General features: G+C 30.3%; 3 protein-coding genes across 3 annotated transcripts; 2 read left to right on the top strand and 1 right to left on the bottom strand.

The window, feature by feature from the left end:
- Positions 1 to 634: 634 nt before the first annotated feature.
- LOC124832757 (zinc finger MYND domain protein) lies at positions 635 to 3,634 on the bottom strand. The gene is made up of 2 exons (XM_047307033.2): positions 3,313 to 3,634; positions 635 to 3,126 (listed from the first exon to the last, which is right to left on the bottom strand). The coding sequence occupies exon 2, from the start codon at positions 3,074 to 3,076 to the stop codon at positions 1,181 to 1,183; it is 1,896 nt and encodes a 631-aa protein (XP_047162989.1). The 5' UTR covers positions 3,077 to 3,126; positions 3,313 to 3,634; the 3' UTR covers positions 635 to 1,180.
- A 2,247-nt stretch (positions 3,635 to 5,881) lies between these two features.
- LOC124832764 (polyadenylate-binding protein RBP45-like) lies at positions 5,882 to 9,848 on the top strand. Its single transcript, XM_047307043.2, has 6 exons — positions 5,882 to 6,277; positions 6,775 to 7,240; positions 8,938 to 8,999; positions 9,072 to 9,202; positions 9,303 to 9,399; positions 9,489 to 9,848. The coding sequence occupies exons 1-6, from the start codon at positions 6,005 to 6,007 to the stop codon at positions 9,660 to 9,662; spliced, it is 1,203 nt and encodes a 400-aa protein (XP_047162999.1). The 5' UTR covers positions 5,882 to 6,004; the 3' UTR covers positions 9,663 to 9,848.
- Positions 9,849 to 17,127: 7,279 nt separating this feature from the next.
- On the top strand, positions 17,128 to 17,747 carry LOC124832199 (uncharacterized). The gene has a single exon (XM_047306340.2). The coding sequence runs from the start codon at positions 17,233 to 17,235 to the stop codon at positions 17,578 to 17,580; it is 348 nt and encodes a 115-aa protein (XP_047162296.1). The 5' UTR covers positions 17,128 to 17,232; the 3' UTR covers positions 17,581 to 17,747.
- The last annotated feature ends 4,624 nt before the right edge of the window (positions 17,748 to 22,371 follow it).

Here is a 22,371-nt window from a genome sequence, read left to right as displayed (position 1 = left end):
GTCTGAGCCATACAACAATTTAATATAGTTGTAACCATACAACAACTTGTAATACGTGATTCACTTATATCCGCCTCACTTCTTAAACGTATAGAACTTTGAATCCTCAATCTGTATAATGGAAGAACACTTCTTACTTTTCCATTTTTAAACAAATTAAATTCTTAAATCTATAATAAACAGAGAAAATAAATTAGTTTTTAGTGGGCTTTGCTGGAAATTTTGCTTTAACTAAAGATATCATCCACTTAAAGAAATAAAGTACACATTTATTCTAATTTTATAGAATTCAGTTAAATTTTAAATTAATTGAGTTAATAGTATTATAGATCCATCGAGTGATTACGCAAGTGATCTACGTACTAAATTCAATAAGAAATAAGTTCAATAATATTAGAAAAGAGTAAGTTGGTATAAATCCCGTTTTATAAATTAACTTTGTAAATTTAAATCAAATTTCAAATCTGATTCCCATCTTAAAATCCACTATCTAATTATTCAATGGAAAATCAATATTTTCTTAAAATTTATATTTTTCTTTAATTGCTTTCTAAAGAATTCAAATTCTAAGGCAGATGAGAACAACTCTTTTGATGCTCTGAGATCTCTGTGGTCTCTAAAAAGCCATACCATAAACAAAAAACAGCTCCAATCATGGCAACGTGCCGTTAGTTACTAAGCATCCCAATTCTATTACAACAAAAGGTACATGCTCTACAATTTCAAATCAACTACAAATGACCATTTGCATTGGTAACAACCAAAATGGGTACTTAGTTTTATATTTATTGGTAAAACTAAAGTTAAGAACGGCAAACACACACAGTTGATGCAATATAAACATGAATTTCATTGGATAACTCTTCCGACATTGCTTTATTTCTTTCCAGAACAACTTGGTCACAAGGAGTTGAGCACAATCATATTAATATACCAAAACAACTGATACAGACTTCAATGTGATAAGAGGAAAACAACCAAAGAACTCAGCCCACTCGAGACGCAAGATACCAAACAGAATCAATATACATAATTCAACAAATTTTAGAAGGATTTTCTAGTTTGTTGTGCTGTCAACAAATTGCATGACAGCACAAAAAATTTGAAGCTGGCTGCAATCTTAGAATGCGTGACAATGACAATAGATAGGCACTTGTTTTTTGAATTTCTAAGACTGCATTCAAGTATTCACCCCAAAGACAAAACCATTGCTGTATGAAGGAAGATTGAAAGAAGCAGTGAGATTTTTCACAGGGGACCGGAAAGGATTTGGAGTAACTGGATGCGTAATGTGCAATCCAGCGTTACGAAGGACTTGCTTAGCATTTACACATGAAAGTTCAGATTGATCAGTGAAGAAAGCAGGGACCCCCAGTGATTTGATTAAATCAATAGCTCCACCCCAACTAGAATAGCTATCTAATCTAGAATTTAGAGCAATGACAACATGTGGAGAAGGTAGGTATGAGGCTTCTACCTGATAAACACCCCTTACAAGATTCACTCTAACTCTGCTACCTATTCCTGAGGTTGTACCTGACAAATTTGTAGGCACTTCTGGTCCCACCATCACTATTTGTACATTGCCCAGTCCATTAAGCAAGTGTCCCACTTCTGCAAATGCTGGCATCCAATCCAACTCACCTTCAGGTCCAAGGTAGTGGACAATCACCTCTTTCCCTTTCAATATAAGGTTCTTTGAACTTATATTAAGAGTAGTTAGTATGTGATACACAGTCAATGGATGCGAGAGAATGTCGGCGATTGGACTTGACAATGGAAGTGAGCGAAGGTTGTAGTACTCGGACCAACCAGAGAGAAGAAATGGACTTGAGATGAAGTGGTTATTAAACGGAGAATCATGAGGGTATTCAAATTCGTCAATTCCACCCCATAGTTCCTGCAGCCCACCTTTCACAGGAAGGAGACCAAAAGGGCAATGTGAATAGCAACTGCATTTTCTTCTCCACATACCCTTCTGGTGGATTCCTAATGATTCAAGCCACTTACAAGGCTGGTCAGCAGAACATGGGAACAAGAAAATCATTATAGCCAGCTCTTCTTCCCTCTCCATCATGGCCTTGTAAAGTCCACACATACTTTTATGCGTGCCGTTCCAATGCTGCTTCTGGCAAATTGAACTGCAGTAAACAACTGCTCTACACCGCCCACAGCAAAGTGACTGTTCTCCGTGCACTTCTTTCTCACACATTGCACACTGTCTCAAGCCAGCACCTGAGTATGCTTTTGTGTCATTGAAAGTGTCTTCCATAGGTGGTTCAACATACTTGGTGGGAGTAGAGCCAGCACTAGCACTACTAGATCTTTCTTCATATGCCTGTCCCGGCGGGTGGGAAATAGTAACAGCAACAAGGTCATAACCCCCCTTGGCTACATCTGGAGGCCATTGAACATCAACAGTCTCTATAAAAGGTTCAAAAGACACCACTGTGGAATACTTTGGACCACTTTCCCTGTCAACTTGAAGTAAAGAGTGCACCAGGGAAATGGCTTTCATGAATGCATACACAAACCTAAGCTCTTCGATGGTTGGATTTCTAAATCGAAGATCCCCAGAAGGCGTGCATCGAGCAACATCAATAACAGGAAATCGATCTGACCCCGATGCTTCCAATGACAAAGACTTGATCATCTTCCGATTGGAAGGGAACATCAAATTCTCCACTTCGTATGTCACCCTCAGAACCTCGACATTTGGAACGTGAATGGTCTCTCTAGACCCTAACATTTTCTTAGCATCATTCTCTGACCTAAACATGTAGAATCCAACATCCCCTCCATCCCCTCCAATGAACTGAACACATGGAAAAGGTTGCTTCTTGCCAGCCCAATCCGAATCTTTCCCAACCCGGATGCCAAAGAAGTGACCCGGTCGTAGCCTCTTCCACGGTTCAGTTCTATACAAAGCCGCGGAAGCTTTGTATACAGATTTAATGAAATTTGGAGCAATGCCATCCACTCTCATCATGCAAGTCCCAGATCCAGGACCAAGACCAGGACCAGACCCAAACTGCTCCTCAAATCTGTTGAACAGACTCTTCAGATGCAAATCCATTGTCTCCCCAAATGCTCAGATTCTTTTCCTTTTTATGCCCACTATTCACTCTAGTGAAACTAAATCAGTCAACTTTCAGCACTTAAAATTAGACAATGGTTCTGATTTCATTTTCAAAACGAAAACAAGTGAAATACGACAATTCTACAACGGAAAGCCCAAGTTAGACGCGAATTGATAAGCAGAAAAGAAATTGGAAACCCTAAAAGTGAGAGTTGGAAGAAAGGTGTTTTTACATCAAGGGAGCAGCCGATGGTGGTGACAACTGGAACTGTGAGACATGAACGCGTGATAACGGGCATCTGCTTCTACCCTTCTTCAACCGTTTGAGCCATTGTAATTTCTGGTTACAAAGAACTGGGTAAAGGGATCAAAAGATTTAACTGGGAGTGAGAAACCAAGAAAAGGTGTGATGATTTTCAATGTGACAGAAGAAGATAAAAGATAAAAGAAGAAGCCATTTGAAGACCAAAATGAAGCAACAGTCAGTCTAGATTCTCTGCTGATTTCTTTTTTACTATTCTATATTCACTGTAGATCTAGATATTTTTTAAAAACTTTTTTAAAATATAATGAAAGTACAATGGAACACATGAAAAAAGGGCGTGGGATTGACTAACCACTCACATTACTCTTCTTTGTTTGCCTGGCTTTGGTCGTAGATTAATTTTAGCAACAAACAATATAAATAGGTTTTGCATTTAATTAATTAGAATAAAATACAATCTTTTTTTTATATATTTGACAATTGGAGTGAGATAACATCTTTAATAACGAGTTGAAGTTAAATCTCTTGAAAAATATATAGTTTTTGTTAATCTTGAAAGGATTTAATAACTCCATTAAGAAATTAAATTTAACAATAAAGAGTGATTATAAGCTCATTTGTAATCCATTGTAAGTTGGGTTCTCTCTTCATCGTTTTTATTTTTGAAAAATTGTTTATAGATAAGTAAATATTTTTATTTAATATTTAACATATTTATAAATATAAATTTATATCCTATTTATAATATATTTTAGGTTAAAATTTTGGGATGTTTCTTATATTTATGCAATAATCTTAATGGAGACTTTTCGCGTTAAGTTATCTTAATTAAGTTTTCAATTTAAAAAATGTGTAACAAATTAATATATTTGTTTAAGAAATGACCTCAAACAGAGTAACATTACTGATTTTGTTATATGAAAATGAAATTTAAACTATGGTGTAAAATTTGTTAAAGTAAAAGAAAAGATAAAAAAAAATTATCCTTATGTCACCATTCATCCTAACTGTTCCCCATTTACACTTGAAGTTTACCTACATAAGATAATCTAATGTTAAAATTGATAAAGACTAAACTATTCAAGCAGTATATTCACATTAAATGTTGTCACTTACCTATCTAAAACTTGTATTTATAGATTTCAGAATGAAGTTTGAGATTGATAATCACCTAATTGAAACTCATTCGACATCAGTCATGTTTTATCCTTAATTGGTCAATATTAAATTTTAGTTATTATTGATTGACTATTCGACTATTTTATTGTAGCTGCACAACCTTAAAAGTTAAAAGTGGTCATGTTTATTTCAAGAAGAAATGTTTGTGTTACCTGATCCATAATTAACTGTCTGGTGATACTTTATAATGATATCACTTTTCTTTTTCTTTTATTTTGTCACTCATCCACTTTTCATCTCATCCAAAAAAGACCAAAATCTTAATAAATAAATAAATAAATAAATAAATATATATATATATATATATATATATATATATATTAACAAGCTTATTTTAAATATTAAGTTAATTTTGACATCAAATATTTTTTACTTATACTTTAATTACGAAATAATTTTGAGTTAAAGACAATAAAATATATTGAGTTAAAGACAATAATTTTGACATCAAATAATTTTAACATATCGTATATTTCACCTATAATTTAAAATATTTTTATTTATAAAATCACTATATTTAGTACAACTTATATATGATCACAACACAATAACACTTATTTGCATAGTTAGAAATCTATTAAATTGTATTATTAATATATTTTCATCCCAGTTTTGTCATGTGAATTATGACTTGTTATATTATAACCTATTTTTATGAACAAAAATTTTGTATGTTTTAATTTATATTTGCAATTTGGATATAATAATTAATATTTCAAATTTATTATAATATTATATATACATACCCCGGCATCATACACACACAAAGAGAAATTATATCTCTTTTAAAAAATATCAGTTAAATTTAAAAATAAATATAAAAAATAGATTGAAAAAGATATATGCTTAAGAAAGTAATATTCGTAGATGAATAAAGATTTATATATTTAATCTTTTCTCAAGATACTTGATCTTTTTCTTTTTCAACTTAAGAAGCCATCTTTCATAGCCTATTTATATTTTTCCAAAAAATTAATTCGTAATTCTTAAAATAAATAATCAAATTACATCACAATTAAATCATTTATCATAAATTAACTTTTAATTTTACGTTAAAAAACAGTTATCTGTTACAGATTACAAATATTAATTATATATGTACAGATAAATATTTATTCCAGTAAATATAGTAAATCAAAACAAATAATTACTGACCGAAAAAAAAAAATCTGGAGATACGCTTTGGTTCAGGGTTACACAAGCCAGCCAATCAAAGTCTCCCACCTAATCAGGAACCGATAAAATCAATCAAATGTTTTAAATTATTATTTATTATTGAGAAAAACAAAACGTAGTGCCCATCACGCCATTCAAAATCACTGATTGGTTCGATACCGCACCCTCTCTTTTTAGGGTTAGGGTTTGAGTTTGCTTTAAAGGGGATCGAGACCCATTCACTTATTCTCTCTCTCTCAGTTTGCCCCATTCACTCTCGCTCTTTCTTTTTCTCCCTCTAGAATTTCTGATTTGTTGGTGCCGAGATGATGCAGCAGCCAGGACTCGGCATGGCTCCTCCCACCATGGGGCAGCAGCCACCGCAACAGTATCAGCAGCAGCCGCCGCCGCAGCAGCAACCCTACGTCATGATGCCGCCGCAGCCCCAGGCGCCTCCGCCCATGTGGGCCCCCTCCGCCCAGCCTTCGTCGCAGCAGCAGCCAGCCAGCGTTGACGAGGTCCGGACCCTGTGGATCGGCGATTTGCAGTACTGGATGGATGAAAACTATCTCTACACCTGCTTTGCACCGACCGGAGAGGTATAATAACCCTTTTGTTTTCTTAACTTGGTTGTAGTTTGTGTTGCTTTTGCTTGTTTTTTTTTCCACATAATATTAGGTTTTTTTCTCTCTCGATGTTAATTTTGATTACTTTTACGTTTTTAAAGGTTTCATGCCTTCTAGTTTGAATTTTGTAATGATTTACGCGCAGGAGGGTTGTTTTTGTGACATTTAGGTCGATTTTGTTTCTTGATTTGTGTTAGTTTCCCTTTCTTTTTAGCATTAAAAGGGAATGTTTTCGTGTGCTTTTGAGTATAAGTTTCTTTTTATTGAATTTGCATGCAGAATGATATATAATAGTCTGAGTTTTGTGGCACTGGAGGTTCAAATTCGGATTTATTTGTAATATTTGTTTATGGCTTACTTTGATTTTTTTACGGTTTTATTTTGGCTGTACCTTTTTCTTTGAATTTTGTATTAATTTAGATGAATGAGTCTTTTTTGTGATATTGAAGTCTGATTTTATTGGATCGTAGGTTACATCTGTCAAAGTGATTCGAAATAAGCAAACCAGTCAATCAGAAGGTTACGGGTTCATTGAATTTAACAGTCGTGCTTCAGCCGAGAGAATCCTTCAAACATATAATGGGGCTATTATGCCAAATGGGGGGCAGAGTTTCAGGTTGAATTGGGCAAGTTTTAGTGCTGGTGAAAGGCGCCATGATGATTCTCCTGATTACACAATATTTGTTGGCGACTTGGCTGCAGATGTTACTGATTACTTGCTCCAAGAGACATTTAGGGCTCGTTTCAATTCCGTGAAGGGTGCAAAAGTTGTTATTGATAGGCTAACTGGTCGGACCAAGGGTTATGGCTTTGTTAGGTTTGCGGATGAGAGTGAACAAGTGAGGGCTATGACTGAGATGCAAGGGGTTCTTTGCTCAACTAGACCCATGAGAATTGGGCCAGCCAGTAACAAAACCCCTGCTACTCAGCCGAAAGGTCTGTATCTTTTATGTATGCCGTTTTGATTTTTTTTTCTGCTAATATTAATATCTCTTGCATCTGTGTGAAGGAAATTTGAGCTGTCCCCAATATATGAGTGATACTGATTGAATGTAATGCTGTATGTGTCTAAATATCTTCGCTGGTGTATGCCAAATTTTATCAATTTATATCTTTCTCTGTTACTCACTTGAAGATTTCAGCCGCAACTCATTTCTTCCTGCTATTTCCTTTCAAAATTTGGGCTAAATAAATTATATATAATAATAAAATCTTATATAGAACTCCTATTGTCTCAAAGCAGGGTGTCAAGAGGCTCTGTCATCCCGGAGCCTGGAACTGATTTCAGCTGAAATGGTTACCATTTTAGTGCATGTCCTTGCTTAGGTCAGTTACCCGTTTATGTTTTGCCAGTTATTTTCGTTGGCATTTTCTTTTTCGCCTACAATTTCAAGTTCTTTTCCATTTGTTGGTTGAATTTACCCCAGTTACATTTGCAACTTTTCTAGTTTCTTATTTTTCACCCCTCCGTTCTTAATCTTTGCTCATTTAATTTTCTCCAATTACTTTGTCATACGAAGTACATCTTTTACTTTCGTTTGTAACATTCCCTTTTTCCAAAAAACACCTAGTTGTGTTTGGTAATTTCATCTTTTCTTCCATCGTATGTCGATTAATTTCAGTTTCCGATCTCTAGTCTAATAGGAAAAAAATGTTGAGGGCAAGTGTTTAATACTTTGTTTTTTTCCTAAACTACACTTGCTGGCTGGTAATGTTTGTGTTGTCGTGTACTTTCATATTTTCATGATGATAGGTTCTGTACCCATTCAGCTGTTCCCAAATTCTAAAAGTGCGATGCCATGCAATTGAAGTTGTAGTTTACTTTATATTGCTCATTCCTTTCAGTTAGCACACTCTTTCAAACCCTTGTTATTTACATCTTATTTTCTCAATTGCTATAAAGTTTATATAGGACTGCAAGGACGATTGAGTTAAAGGTCTGTTGACTATGCTTGTATTATATAACTTTTTATTCTTATCCTATGCCTCTTCACTTTATTTATTTCTTTTTTCTTGTCAACTGGAATTAAGTATTTTTTATCTTTCCTGGACAAGTATATTTAACTTAGTTGCAATTTTTGTCATTTTAAATTAGATATTTTGGGATTGGAAGATGCCATGACCTATAATCTTTAGCCGTAGTTGTCTGCAATTGTTGCTGTATATATGACAACTTTTTTGTTGAATTTACTTCAATTTATATGCACGTTTAAAATTTTCTGATTATTACATTTATATTGACGAATTTAAGTTGTTGTCAACCTTGCTTTATTATTATCTATATATCTATATATTATCTAGTTAGCTGATGTATTTATTGTCTATTTTTAACTTTGTTTTATTGTGCGTACTTTTATCTTATCTTATTTGTAGATTTGTGGTACCTTGAAAGGGATCATTTGTCTTAATTTGTTTCTCCGTAGATTGCGTACTAAATATTTGCATGCTATAAGCTGCTCGTACATAGAATCTTTTATCAACAAGTTGCACCCTTATTTATTTGATATTATTTGGTACATGTTTGCACTGTTTTGTTGTACTTCGTTTTCGGTGTCCTTTTCCCATGAACTGTTTCCGTCTAATTGGGGGGGTATAATTCGTTATTTTACTTCACTTTTATTTTGAACATGCAGCATCATATCAGAATTCTCAAGCTCAAGGCACACAGAACGAGAATGATCCTAATAATACAACTGTGCGTACTTCTTCGCAATATTGAAACTGCTTTATTTTTTGGACATTTTTGTGACTTAAGTTTTAATTGCAGATTTTTGTGGGCAATTTGGACGCTAATGTCAGCGATGATCATTTGAGACAAGTTTTTAGCCAGTATGGAGAATTAGTTCATGTGAAGATTCCAGCAGGCAAGCGATGCGGTTTTGTCCAATTCGCTGACAGGTAAACATATCTTATCCGATTTTAAATTAAAAATTCAACGTGTTGTGGCATTTTATAGGCTGGGCAGATCTTTGACAGTTCTTTAATTTTGATACATCAGGAACTGTGCTGAAGAGGCACTTCGGATGCTAAATGGGACACTACTGGGTGGACAAAATGTTCGTCTGTCATGGGGACGCAGTCCTTCAAACAAACAGGTAATTGTACAGTGTTAAATCTGTGTGTTTGTTTTCCATAAGTTGGTGATAAATGGTAAAATGAGGCTGGATGAATGTTTGTTTATCAGGCTCAGGCAGATCCAAACCAGTGGAATGGAAGTGGTGGATACTATGGGTATGCACAAGGTTATGAAAACTATGGTTATGCTCCTGCTGGTCAGGATCCCAACGTGTATGGCAGTTATCCGGGGTATCCTGGTTACCAACCTCCTCAGCAACAGCAGCAAATGGGATACAGTTGAGAAGTCTATCCTTTCCTTTTGTAATCTTATCATACTTATCATCATCATCGTCTTGCGTTTCGCCTTTTCCTTTTCCTTTTTCCTTTGTTTGCTTGATCACATTAAATTTTATGGGACCCGTCTTTTGTATCCATAAATTGCTTGCGGAATACTTGTTTACTTAATCTATTATGCATTATGCTATTATCGTGTTTGTGCTTTTTTAACGTTCCGCCTCTGCCATCAGTACCATGTTTTTAAGATTGGATTCAGTGGGATTTCGATCCATTACGTTACATTTGAAGTTTTTCCCTTTCTGGGCTTGATGATGTTGAGTATTTTCGACTAATTTTTTTTTTTACTTTTCATTACATTTGGTTTGATAAGCTTTTAATTATTAAACATATATCTAAATATTTTAATTTATTGAGCTGCTTGTCTAATATTTTTGTAAACTGTCATTTCGTTATTTTTTATATTACATAATCTCCTTTTTTTTCTGTTATTTGTTGTGGGAATTGACTTATAACTAAATTGAATTATTGTTTTAGTAGTTTGGTTTTGATTTTGACGTACAGCTGAATATGATTTATCCTTTTCATACTATATTCTACAATACAATAGTCCATTTAGTTGTACATTGGGATTTGTAATTATACTTTTAAATTAAAAAAATTGTAAATTATAAATTTTTAATTTTATAAAAGATAGGTTACAATTCTTCTATTATTTAAGGAGCTTGTGTTAAAAAAATGTGGAAATTAGTTTAACGAAAATGATAGCTTTTGTTCTTAAATTTGTAATGCAAAGCCGGATTAGATATTTAAATCTTGTTTAAAAAGTTTTCGAGTATATCATGTAATTCTTTTTAAGAGAATTAATTTGAATTTTTCATATATTTAAGGCATAAATTGATAATTTTATTATTACAAAATTTTTGATAATTTTGATTGATAGAAGTGGTAGCGATTTACGCTTATTTAGATTACATTAGGAGCCGTCTATTTGAAAAATTATAAAGAAATTTAAATACTTTATTAAACTATACTATTTTTAATAGAAAACTGAAAAATATGAAATTATATAAATTATAATAATTTGATTACATAATATTAAATAATATCAATGTAAAAAAGAATTTAAAATCTTTTCATAATATATACTGAAATTCATATATATATATATATATATATATATATATATATATATATATACACACATTTTTTTTCATATTTTAAGGGTCTCTAGTTATTATGTTTTAATATAGACCAATGTTATTCGTTAAATTGTTAAGGATTAATGTAGAACCGTTACATTGATTTCTCTTCTCTTCAGGGGATGTTGAAACGATACCATACGACAGATTTTTTAAGTTTTGTCATAAATATCATAAAACATAATTGAAGAGTCAAGAGCACATTACATTATTAAAAAAACTGATTGTTATAACAGATGCATCAACCAATTAAAAATGTTAAAAATAATTAAAAGGAACAAATTTAAAAAATTAAGGTGTATATGGGTTAGTTTTAGATTTTCATTGTGTCAGTTATGTTAAAGTTAGAAGGGTGAAAAGAAAAAGTTGGGTGGTGCATATAATAGAAATAGTTGGGCATTGTGATAAGGTTTAACTGAGTGATTTAGTTGTTAGATCTATTAAAGAAACTTTTGTTTTTCTTGATTAGACTCAAGATTCATTAATTTTAAACAAATGCTTTAAATAACAAAGTGAACTCAGAAATAGCATCTTGTACCTGATGTCGCTTTTCACATTATGCAGAGATAATTTATCTTGATAACTTTGTATATTTAATTATTCATTTTTTAAAATTAAATAATTCAATGTATATACAATATTTATTAATAAACTTAAAATAAAACATCCAACTACGTCGTGGTGAAAATTTGTTGAAGAATTGCTTAAAATTTGTCCCGTACTTATCAAAAGAATGTTGACAATAGAGAAAAGTTAGAAAAGGTTGATGGACAAACACTAACAAATGAATGATCAAAGTAAGAACAGGAAATTGAAGACGAAGAATCTTTATCTTAGTAGACAAAACCAAAATATATAATGATTACACTTGAAAAAAAGAAAACAAAAAAATGAGGAATGAGTATGAGATATCAATAAATAATGAACGGAAGAAAATGGACAAAAAAAGTAATAAAAAAAATGATAAAAAGACAAGAAGATTAATGGTATGAATAGACTAATGTCTCACCAGCATTAGAAGAATCAAAATGTTCTAATAGATAATGTTAAACCAACTGAGTTAAACCATCTCCATTGTTGGATTGTTTAACTCTATAGCACAACAATGTTATATTTATTTATTTTCATCACGATTTATATTTAATTGCTCAAAAAAGTTTAATTAGAAGGATTCAACAGGAGTTATTGTATTATTTCAAGACATTTACCTAACACTCAGATATAGTTCTTTATCTTAAGAGGAGATGAGAAGAATTAATGTTTAAGGGAAAAGAATTGATAGGTATGTTAGTTAAGACCATAGTTAATTGTTTTAGTTTCACTTAGTTTCTTATATATTTGTAATTAGAAGGTTTAAGAAATAAGACATTAACTATAAATACGAGGAAGAGGGAGTGAGAAAAGGAATATCTTATCAATTAAAGAGATTTACACCTTTATAATTGACAAATGTTTATCTTTTATATTACAATCATTTAATATAATTTACAATTCACAATTTAATAATGAACCTATTTTCAAAATAAAAAAGTAAAAGTTTATTTTATATTAAATATGAACTTATTCTTAATGTCATTAGTCGTGAATACTACTTTCAATGGTAATATAAAAATAATTATATTAATATTTGTTGTATTGATTAGAGATAAGATCAATGGATACAAACCTCACCTTATATGGGTGAGTTAAACTTAAAATTCATCTCTTAATAATATTCAATTAAATCTTTTCAATCACTATTTTTTTTACTACACTTACATTCACAAAAGTTGAACATTGGATTTCTATAAATTATTTTATGACGAGGAAAAATATTCTCAATATAAATAATAGTATATCTATTTTTTTTTATTTTCACACGAAAAAATGACTAGGATTGTTATTTAAAAAAGTGTTCAATCCTCTTAAAAATAAAAAAGTCAAATTCAATTATAATAAAATAAAAATAAAAATAATAATTAAACTGTTATATAAACAAGTATCCCTTATGCTAACAAATTTCAAAAAATTGTTCTAACCCAATTTTAAACTTTTAAATAAAATTTAATGATATTTTTATAATTTTATTTTAACAAAATATTATCAAAACAAATGTTTTCCTATTATACAATATATATATATATATATATATAATATATATGCTAATTTATGTAACTTTGTACCAAACATTAGTTAACAAAATTATCTTCATATATTATAATTCTAATTCTAAGCTCTAAGATTAAAGGTATTTGAATAATTTCTGATTTTTTTTATATTAATTAAAATTAAAAATTATTAAAATACACATGTGTTGTTTAAAGTATATTTTTTTTATGAATAAAGATTGTTTTGTCAACTAAAATTTATTACACTTTAGATTACATAAGTTAACAAACCCCTTACTTATATTTATATATATATATATATATATATATATATATATATAATATATATATATATATATATATATATATATATATAGGGGTTTGCTAATGCGCGTACGCCTGTTTTTCAGTTGGTACATTTTAGCAATGTGTACCGGATTTTAGTAGACAAAAATACCCTTGTATATTATGGATTCCAAGTTTTAAGGTTAAGGGTATTTTAATAATTTTCATTCTTAAAACTAAAAAAGAAAAAAGAAACCCCCCAAACCCTTACTCACCTCTCTCATTATTCTCAACTCTTTCTCTTTCCTCTTTCTCACTCCAATATTTTCTCTGTCATTCCTACCTATAGCCCCAATTGAAAAAAATCAGAAACATTTGCCGTTAAACAATCTTACAAAAAACTGATTTTATAATGAGTTTTCATCTTATATAATTTTTGTTTTATCTAATTTTATCCAATTTTCACAAGCATAAAGGAATTGGTAATTGACCTGGAAAAAATCAGAAATACTCTCTGTTAAAAAATTTCTTACAAAAAATTATTTTATAATGAGTTTTTATTTTATAATTTTTGTCTTATCTAATTTTCACAAGCATAATGACATCAAAGGAATTGGTAATTAGCCTGGAAAAACATCAAAAACACTACATTGTTAAACAATTTCTTACAAAAAAATGACTTTATAATGGGTTTTTATTTTATAATTTTTGTCGTATATAATTTTATCTAATTTTCACAAGCATAATGACATCCGAAAGAATTGATAATTGGCCTGGAGGGTTTTTTTTTAGAGATTATGATTCAACAAATACAGATGATGAAATTAGAGAGGTTATTGAAAATGGTGAAATTGAAGAGATCTTGAATGAACCTTTGCCTTGAAGGTGAATATGTCAATGATTCAACTCTTTACAAAGGCAATTTTTTAAAGGCAAGTGTTTCTGATTTTTTCAATTGGGGCTAAAGTAGGATGATAGAGAAAAAAAACCCTCAATTGTTAAACAATTTCTTACAAAAAAAAATGACTTTATAATGAATTTTCATTTTATAATTTTTGTCGTATATAATTTTATCTAATTTTCACAAGCATAATGACATCCGAAAGAATTGATAATTGGCCTGGAGGGTTTTTTTAGAGATTATGATTCAACAAATACAGATGATGAAATTAGAGAGGTTAGTGAAGATGATGAAGTTGAAGAGATCTTGAATGAACCTTTGCCTTGAAAATGAATATGTCAATGACTGAACTCTTTACAAAGGCAATTTTTTAAAGGCAAGTGTTTCTAATTTTTTCAATTGGGACTACAGTAGATGACAGAGAAAAGATTGGAGTGAGAGAGATGAAAGAGAAAGGATTGAGAGGAATCAGAGAGGTGAGTAAGGGTTAGGGGTTTCTCTTTTTTTTTTTTTTAAGTTTTGAGAATGAAAATTATTAAAATACCCTTAACCTTAAAACTTAGAATCCATGATATATAAGGATATTTTTGTCTACTAAAACCCGGTACACATTGCTAAAATGTACCAACTGAAAAACAGGCGTACGCGCGTTAGCAAACCCATATATATATATATATATATATATATATATTCCTCTGAAATTATTTATTAATGTCCCTCATTTTTACGGTTATAATTATTTAATGTTTTAAAAAGCAATTATTATGTGAAACATTGAAAAGAAATATATCTTTAGTCAGAAGGGAAAGAAAGCTATAATGTACCTCATTCTATCATTTGATTGGAATATATGTATGGAATACTTCTTGGAACCAAAAAATGGTAAAATAGTAATGTGAAAAGATAACAAGTGCTGAAAAGAAATAAATAAAAAGTTATTATTGGTAGTGCCTATTTCCAACCATGCGATGCAAGAAATGTCTTCTCATACGTAATATACTATTGTCCTAAAAAGCCGCTAGTTGTAGTAATCTATTAATATAATCAGACATGATTAGTAATGTTCTATTATAAAATAATTCTAATATATACATACATACATATATATGTTGTATATCATCCAATAAGAACGTAGACAGTGCTTTAAAATTGTACATGGTTCTCTTATAAAAAAATGTAAATGTTCTATACTTAGTATATGTATATTTTTTAAAAATAATATATTTTCTCATATTACATGAAAAACTTAAAAAGTAATTTTAAATCTAATTTACTTTTATAAAATTAATTTATAAATAAAATTTATATATTTTCTTTGATGAAGAATTACTTTTAATGATTTTCAATATTTTATTTTCTTTAAGAAGTGCTACCAAATAAAGTAGGAATATATGAATGGGATTCAAAGATCCCCCACCCTTAGAAATTTGGTCTGCTTTACACCGTGCATGACTCATGCTTTTCTCAAATTGTTCTTTGACTTAAAAGAGTTTCTTTGACTTCAGAAGTGCTTCCTTCATTAGAAAGAAAGCAACTATAGCACAATTAAATGAGTGTTTGAATTTCACAGCATGCTTCTTCTAGTCGGTGATATTACAAATTCCATTGCTATTCACACCACATAATAACAACATATTATGTCTTAGAGAATTCATCTCACAAAAATATTTCCAACTCATTATTTATTTAATTATAAGATTTTAAAATCCCTATATCTTCAAATTTAAATTCTTGACTTGAGAATACTGTCCATGAATATTTTTTATTGATTGATGATATTATTATAATCAAAATAATTTATGAATATATAATTACAATCATTGTGGTCAACGTATACTTTTTAAATTGGTATAATAGCACTAACCAAACCTCCCGCAGGCCGAACACGTCATTAAGGTCCCTCCGTTTACTTCTTTGCCACACCAAGTTTCAATTTCACGTCACAGTGTTGAGCAAATTAGAAAATTTCACTTTCTTAAATTTCCTAATACAAAATGAACTAATAAAAAGTTATAGCTGAGTCCAAATCCCTCACACTAGTTAGATGTTTTAAATTTCGAGTTGTAATTATAGTTCTTAAGTTGGAAGAGATAGGAAGTTAGTTTGTGACTAATTTGTTAGTCTAACCATAAACATGATGTAGTCATCTTAACTTTCATTCTTGTATAGTTTTTCTAGTTTCCTTCTTATATAATTATATAATCTTCCGACTTATATATAAAAAGACAAGTAAGCTTATTAAATTAGTTGACTTTAATTTACAAGTACTAAAAAATTAAAAATAGCGAAATTTAATTAGGATGCCTAATTTGCTTTCAAATGATTTTTTTTTTCTCTTTTTATTCTTTAAAAACACGATTTAATAAATAGTTTTTTAATCCTTAATTTTTTATATATTATTAACAAGCCAGTATAAAATATCACTTGTTATGATAAAGAAGTAAAAATTTCGATAGTTAACTGTGCGATAAATTAAAAATATAAAAGGGATTTTGGAAATGAATACATTTGAAAGTAATGACGTATCTCATAATTAAAAAGAAAAATTGACCAAACTCATGACGGGAACTAATTTGATTTTTGTAAATCGATTCTGGTTTATTTTTGACACGTGTCACCTTTGATCCAGGTTTTTATCAGTAGCGAAATCACAACAAAAAATGCAGAAAAAATTCAGACAATACCTAAGTTGGAATTTAATTTGGAATATTCAAATTAACTTTTTTGTTAGATTCAATTAAAGAGGTTATTTTAAAATCTAACCAACCTATAAACCATAATAAATTATATGTTTTTTTAAATTTGAGGTAATTTGTTATCCTAAATTGAATTATATACTTGATGATTAAGTAATAATGGTTGGAGTTGTGCTTTCCATGGCAGTTCGTATTTGAGGAGAAGGATTCATTATGACGAAATGATACAGGCCAGTTCAGGCACAGTCATCATCTCCATTATTTTCAACAAAAAATTAGTGCACATGACATCCTTCAATGGCCCCACCACCCAAAACTATACTATAAATCTTAGTTTCAGAGCTCCCTATGCTTATGAACTTCACTCTCTCACTCGAGAAAAAGAGAAAACTCATTTTGAAGAAGAATGGATCTGTGTAGGCGGTCTAATGCTTACTCAAAGGTGGATAAGGAGGACCCTGAAGACATAATCCACAGAAGGGCACAGTTTCTGATCCACAAAGTGTTGGAGAAAGCAGATTCACGCAGAAAGCCGTCATGTCTCAGACTCAGAATTTCTAAGTTGAAGATTAAGATTGGGAAGAGGCTAATGAGGCTGAGGAAGCGAATTATATCAGGTGTTTCCACAGTCAGACTTGGCATTCATGGACACTTCATCACTCAACTCAAAACATGGAAGAGAATCTTTGGCAGAGAAAAACCTGGAAGACAGTCACAGACCCTCATCACCCTTCCTCCTCTCATCGGTTCATGATCACTGCCTAAGTCTAAACATTTTACTAGGAAACTCATGTTTTATGCGACACAATCTCATGTTTCTATCTTCTTTTGTTTTTATGTGTTTGCTTTAGCTGATACAAAGAGTGTTAAATCATATCAGTTCTGCCTGTAGATCAATTTTGAGTTTTTCCTCTTTTGGTACTTTGAGATTGTGGAATACGATGCAGAGGTAGATGAAACAACAAATTCTGTCTCTTGTGAAATAAGTTTCATTATTGATGGAGAGGTTGCAGGGGAGCTATAAATATTATTAAACGCTTGAGTTGAAATATTGAAAGGTTTCTGTCATATACAACCAGGCACGACTTTAATCAGAGACAATGGACACAACTAACTTATTTCTTCTGTTTAGTTTTACATTGAAACATACAGTTAAAATAAACCAGTGTTGAAATGTTGCAATCGCTGATGTGGTTTTGCACAAGTGACAGACATAAATTTAATGATGAAAAGGACACGTTATGACATTGGGAGTGGACGGTGCAGTGGTTAAGTATCTGATGGTTGCTGCCATTGTCATCTGATATTTGATCGTGTATGATGTAAATACTAAACAACATCCTAATTAATTCCTAAGTCACATCAAACCAGGAAGACGTTGTGTTGATACAGTTTCGGAATGGTGGAAAGCCTTGTAATTCATTGTCTGGTTGATCTCAATCTGTGTCCGATAATATATTATTTAATAGAGACAATCAGAAACTTCCCCAAATAGAACTTCATTCTGATGAAATCAACTAAAAGGATGTTATATTTATTCAATTGTAGAAGATAACAATGTTTTGCTTATCTTACGGTAGGAAAATCCTCTCCTACCTGTCGTTTTTCTTTTGTTCCGTTATCTAGGAAGACTAATTGGATAAATACTTATGTATGGAACACGAAATACAAGTCTTAATTCTTAAGGTGAAGCAGTACATGGTAAACATGGCTACAAGTTAGGATTCTTTCATTCTGAGATCTGAATGTGAATTAAAATAATAATAATAATAATAATTAAAAAGGTGTGAAAGTAAGTGCAAGCATTAATGAGAATAATTATTGGAGAAAAGAGTCAACTCGTCAAATATAGGTTCCACTACACTACGTTGGTGATCCAGCAACTAATTCTGTACACTTCTCTCCATAAAATAATTGGCTATGTACAGGTGTATGCAACCAAATGTTCCCATTGCTGTTGCAAGAACCCAGCCTGGCTAGTAAATATGAGACATGTTTTATATTTTCTCAATTAACAAATCTTCCTTGTGAGAAAACTTGGGTAACTTGTGCTTCTGATCCTCATAAAGAACCTGCTTTCACTAGGGAACCCTTATCAGATTAGATTGAAGATGGTAGAAAATAATGAGCCGTAGCTGTTGCGAATGTGAAGGGACATGAGGACCAGCGCGGTTCATGTACAGCACATTTCTTTGAAAAGTACATGTTGTTGTATGAACACCCTCAACTCCACCCCACCACTAGCACTCTTTCACGTTTTGGAAGTGTTTGAATCTCACCAAAGTCAATGGTGGGGTATGCATGAATATTCTCACCTCTCGTGCTTCTTCACTCCTCACACTGCACACCAAACTCACCAATGCTGGTGGGGTATGCATGTCTACATCTTTCTAAGAAATACATTCTACTCTCATGAAATACTTTCTAAAGTAACAATATATATATATATATATTTTAAGAAGGAGACTTGAAGTTAACTCCTACGAAATCAGTTTGTACTCACTTGTATATTATAAATTGGTCTTATTAGGACTTTCAATACACCTTCTTATAGGTTCTAATCCGTCTATGTTACAAAATAAACTTTAAATTTAATTCAACTTCACAAAACTAGTTTGTAAGATGAGGTTTACATTTATTTATATTTTATAAATTGGCCTAATCGACATGATATTTCTAATAATATATGTTATCAAAACCAACTTATCTTAAGATGAAAAATTATTTAAATGAAGAAGAAAAGAATATAGTATGAAAATGTAGATTATGATTAAAAGAAAAAATACAATGTTCATCAATAATTAGACTGATTTATGAGCTAATATTTCATATAAAATTATTTCAATACATGACTCATGAGAAGATAAATTATTGAGTCATCGAATCAAATTATAAAACAAAAAACCCCTTCAGAAACTTTTTTATGACAAAATCTAATAATTTTTTGTAATTTCTGATCGAGTTTTGTTAAAAATGTGGCAAGTTAAAAAGGTTTTAAAATAAATAAAAATTCATGACAACAATGAGTAGAAAAATCAACCTTAATCTCCAAAAGAAAAGCATATGCGCAAGTTCATTACGCTACCTCCTTCTCATAATTAACGTCACACATAATAGTGTTAAGTGCATTAATTTTTTTACTTCTTTTTAAAATGTTTTTCTTCCTAAAACAAAGAGTACATACATTATGACAATATATAAACAGAAGTTATACGAAAAATATCATTGAATTGAATAGAAGTTACAATTTATTTATTCTTTTCATTTTATTAGAAGAAGAAGCATCTCAACTCTGAACTTTGGCCTGCTTCTTGTGCTCCCACTTTTCCAATCGTTCCTTTGTTGTATTCACCTATGTTCATAGTCTTATCATATACATTGAATATGGTCAATTATACGAAACAAGATAGTTTTTTCTTTTAAATACTCTTGGTGAATTCAGTGTCAAAATGAAGGTTAATAAAAAGGTGGAGGAACAATTAATGTCTATTTAGTTTCATTTAGGACGGAGAAACGAATAATTTCCAATACATTTAGAATATGTAACTCAAACTTTCTCAAGTCTTTCCATAAAACATAATATATTAATAAGCAACTGAATAAATTTGAGACAATTATGTGAAAATAAAGAAAAAAACGACAAAGTAAATTTATGTATTTTCCTATTGTTTCAATACTGTTTTTTATTTTCGTTATATTTGGGAATTTTTTCCCATCGGCTTTTAAAATTGAATATGGAGTTATAGTGGTTAATGAGGAGGATGTATAAGATGATTAGTCATTGATAAAGTAATATTACCTCTTTATCCCAATCAGTGCGAAGTGTGATCCATAACAAAATGAGAGTCTGCAACATTGTTCCCCCGATCATTCCGGACCATATCCCCTATATATTATTACACTCAAAACAAATGTTTCATAAATTCATACACCAGAAATTCAAAAATTAATTTCAAATTGGATCTTGCTCCTAAAAATAACCATGTATATATCAGTTAAACTTTCAGTAATTTAAAAATATATGTTACACGATACAAAATTTAATATTGTTTATTCAGCTGTATAAATCATTAAAAAAGAAGTAACTCAAATAAAATTACAAAATTATTGATTTTCTACATACAGTTTTAAAGGTAAATAATCAATTTAATATAACAAGTATCGATATATTTAACTTTTAGCACTAAAAAAGTATAATATTAACACTATTAAATTTTGTTAATTTTATTTAAACTTCACTGATTATTGAAATAGTTAAAAACATTTTTAAAATTTATTAATTATCACACACATTTATTAAAAAAAGTAATGTTGATATGGAATTAATCTTAAAGATAATCCTTTATCCTTTAATATTAACATTAAAAATATATTAATACCAAACACCTGCTCAATTATATTAACAATTAATGTAGTTCAAACAATACAAAGAAAATTACACTCAGAAAATTTTAATTGAAGCCATTATAAAAAATGTATTTTTTAAAAATATTTTTACAAAAATAAGACAACAAATAAATAACATTTTGTTTATATGCATACAGTAAATGATTTACAAGGCCCAATAGATACCTTTACCTGCACACCTAGGCCGAACTTGAAGCCCAAAATACAACCAAAGGAACTCCTATCAAATAATAACAGCCCACATTCACATGGGCTACAGTGGTTTGCCATCCGCACCCAACAGGCACTCCTAGAAAAAGCCGCTTATATAAAATATTTATTGAAAACATTAAATAAAGAGTAATGATTCTGTGATACAATTAAATGTTTTACATTTATTTAACACTATACTTATTTATTTTTTACTTTTTTCGTTTTTAAAAAAATATGATTATTTTACTCTTTTACTATATGTCAAAGGTAAAAATATGTGATGATAATGTTACTCTTAAGTAAATATATAACTAGTAAGTTACCAGATAGAACAGGTTGAATTCCATTATCTTTATTATCGTATCTGTATCTGCATGTTGAAAAATCAGACATAAAGCTCTCACCTTGCAGCTGCGTTAAATCCGATTCCTATGTTCAGCATCAACCCTGCTATTGACATGCTGCATGCACTCTTAGGGTTATTTCTTACCAAATACATTTTCTTTTTCTTTTACTTTTCATAGTTTATGGGACATTCATACTGTTTACTAAAACAATCCCATCCTTCACATGACTGTAACTTTGATTCAATTTTAATGAAATAACATGAAAAATATATTATATAAATGATAAAGTAATATTTTAGAATCATGATTTTAAAATGAATGAGACATACCTCTTAAATATAATTTTAGAATTTTTAAATAAGATGTAGTATTTTAAAAAATAGGTATGATTTTTATATTATTCTACAATTATTTCATAATCAATAATAATAATCATAAAGATTAACATGAACCAATTATAAAATGACACAGATATAAATGGTGTTAAAATGTTGTCAAAATATTATTATTCTATAAAGAACGTCCGAACATCAAATGATTGAGAAATGAGAAAAAAATAATTGCTTCAACTTCTCTTTATTATTTATTTTTCTCAAATT

The sequence above is a fragment of the Vigna umbellata genome, chromosome 5 (genome assembly GCF_029865625.1).
Source record: "Vigna umbellata cultivar VRB3 chromosome 5, Vumbellata_1.0, whole genome shotgun sequence".
Lineage (NCBI taxonomy): Eukaryota > Viridiplantae > Streptophyta > Magnoliopsida > Fabales > Fabaceae > Vigna > Vigna umbellata.
Note: the sequence above shows the minus strand (reverse complement) of the source record. Positions and strands in the feature narration are given on the sequence as shown.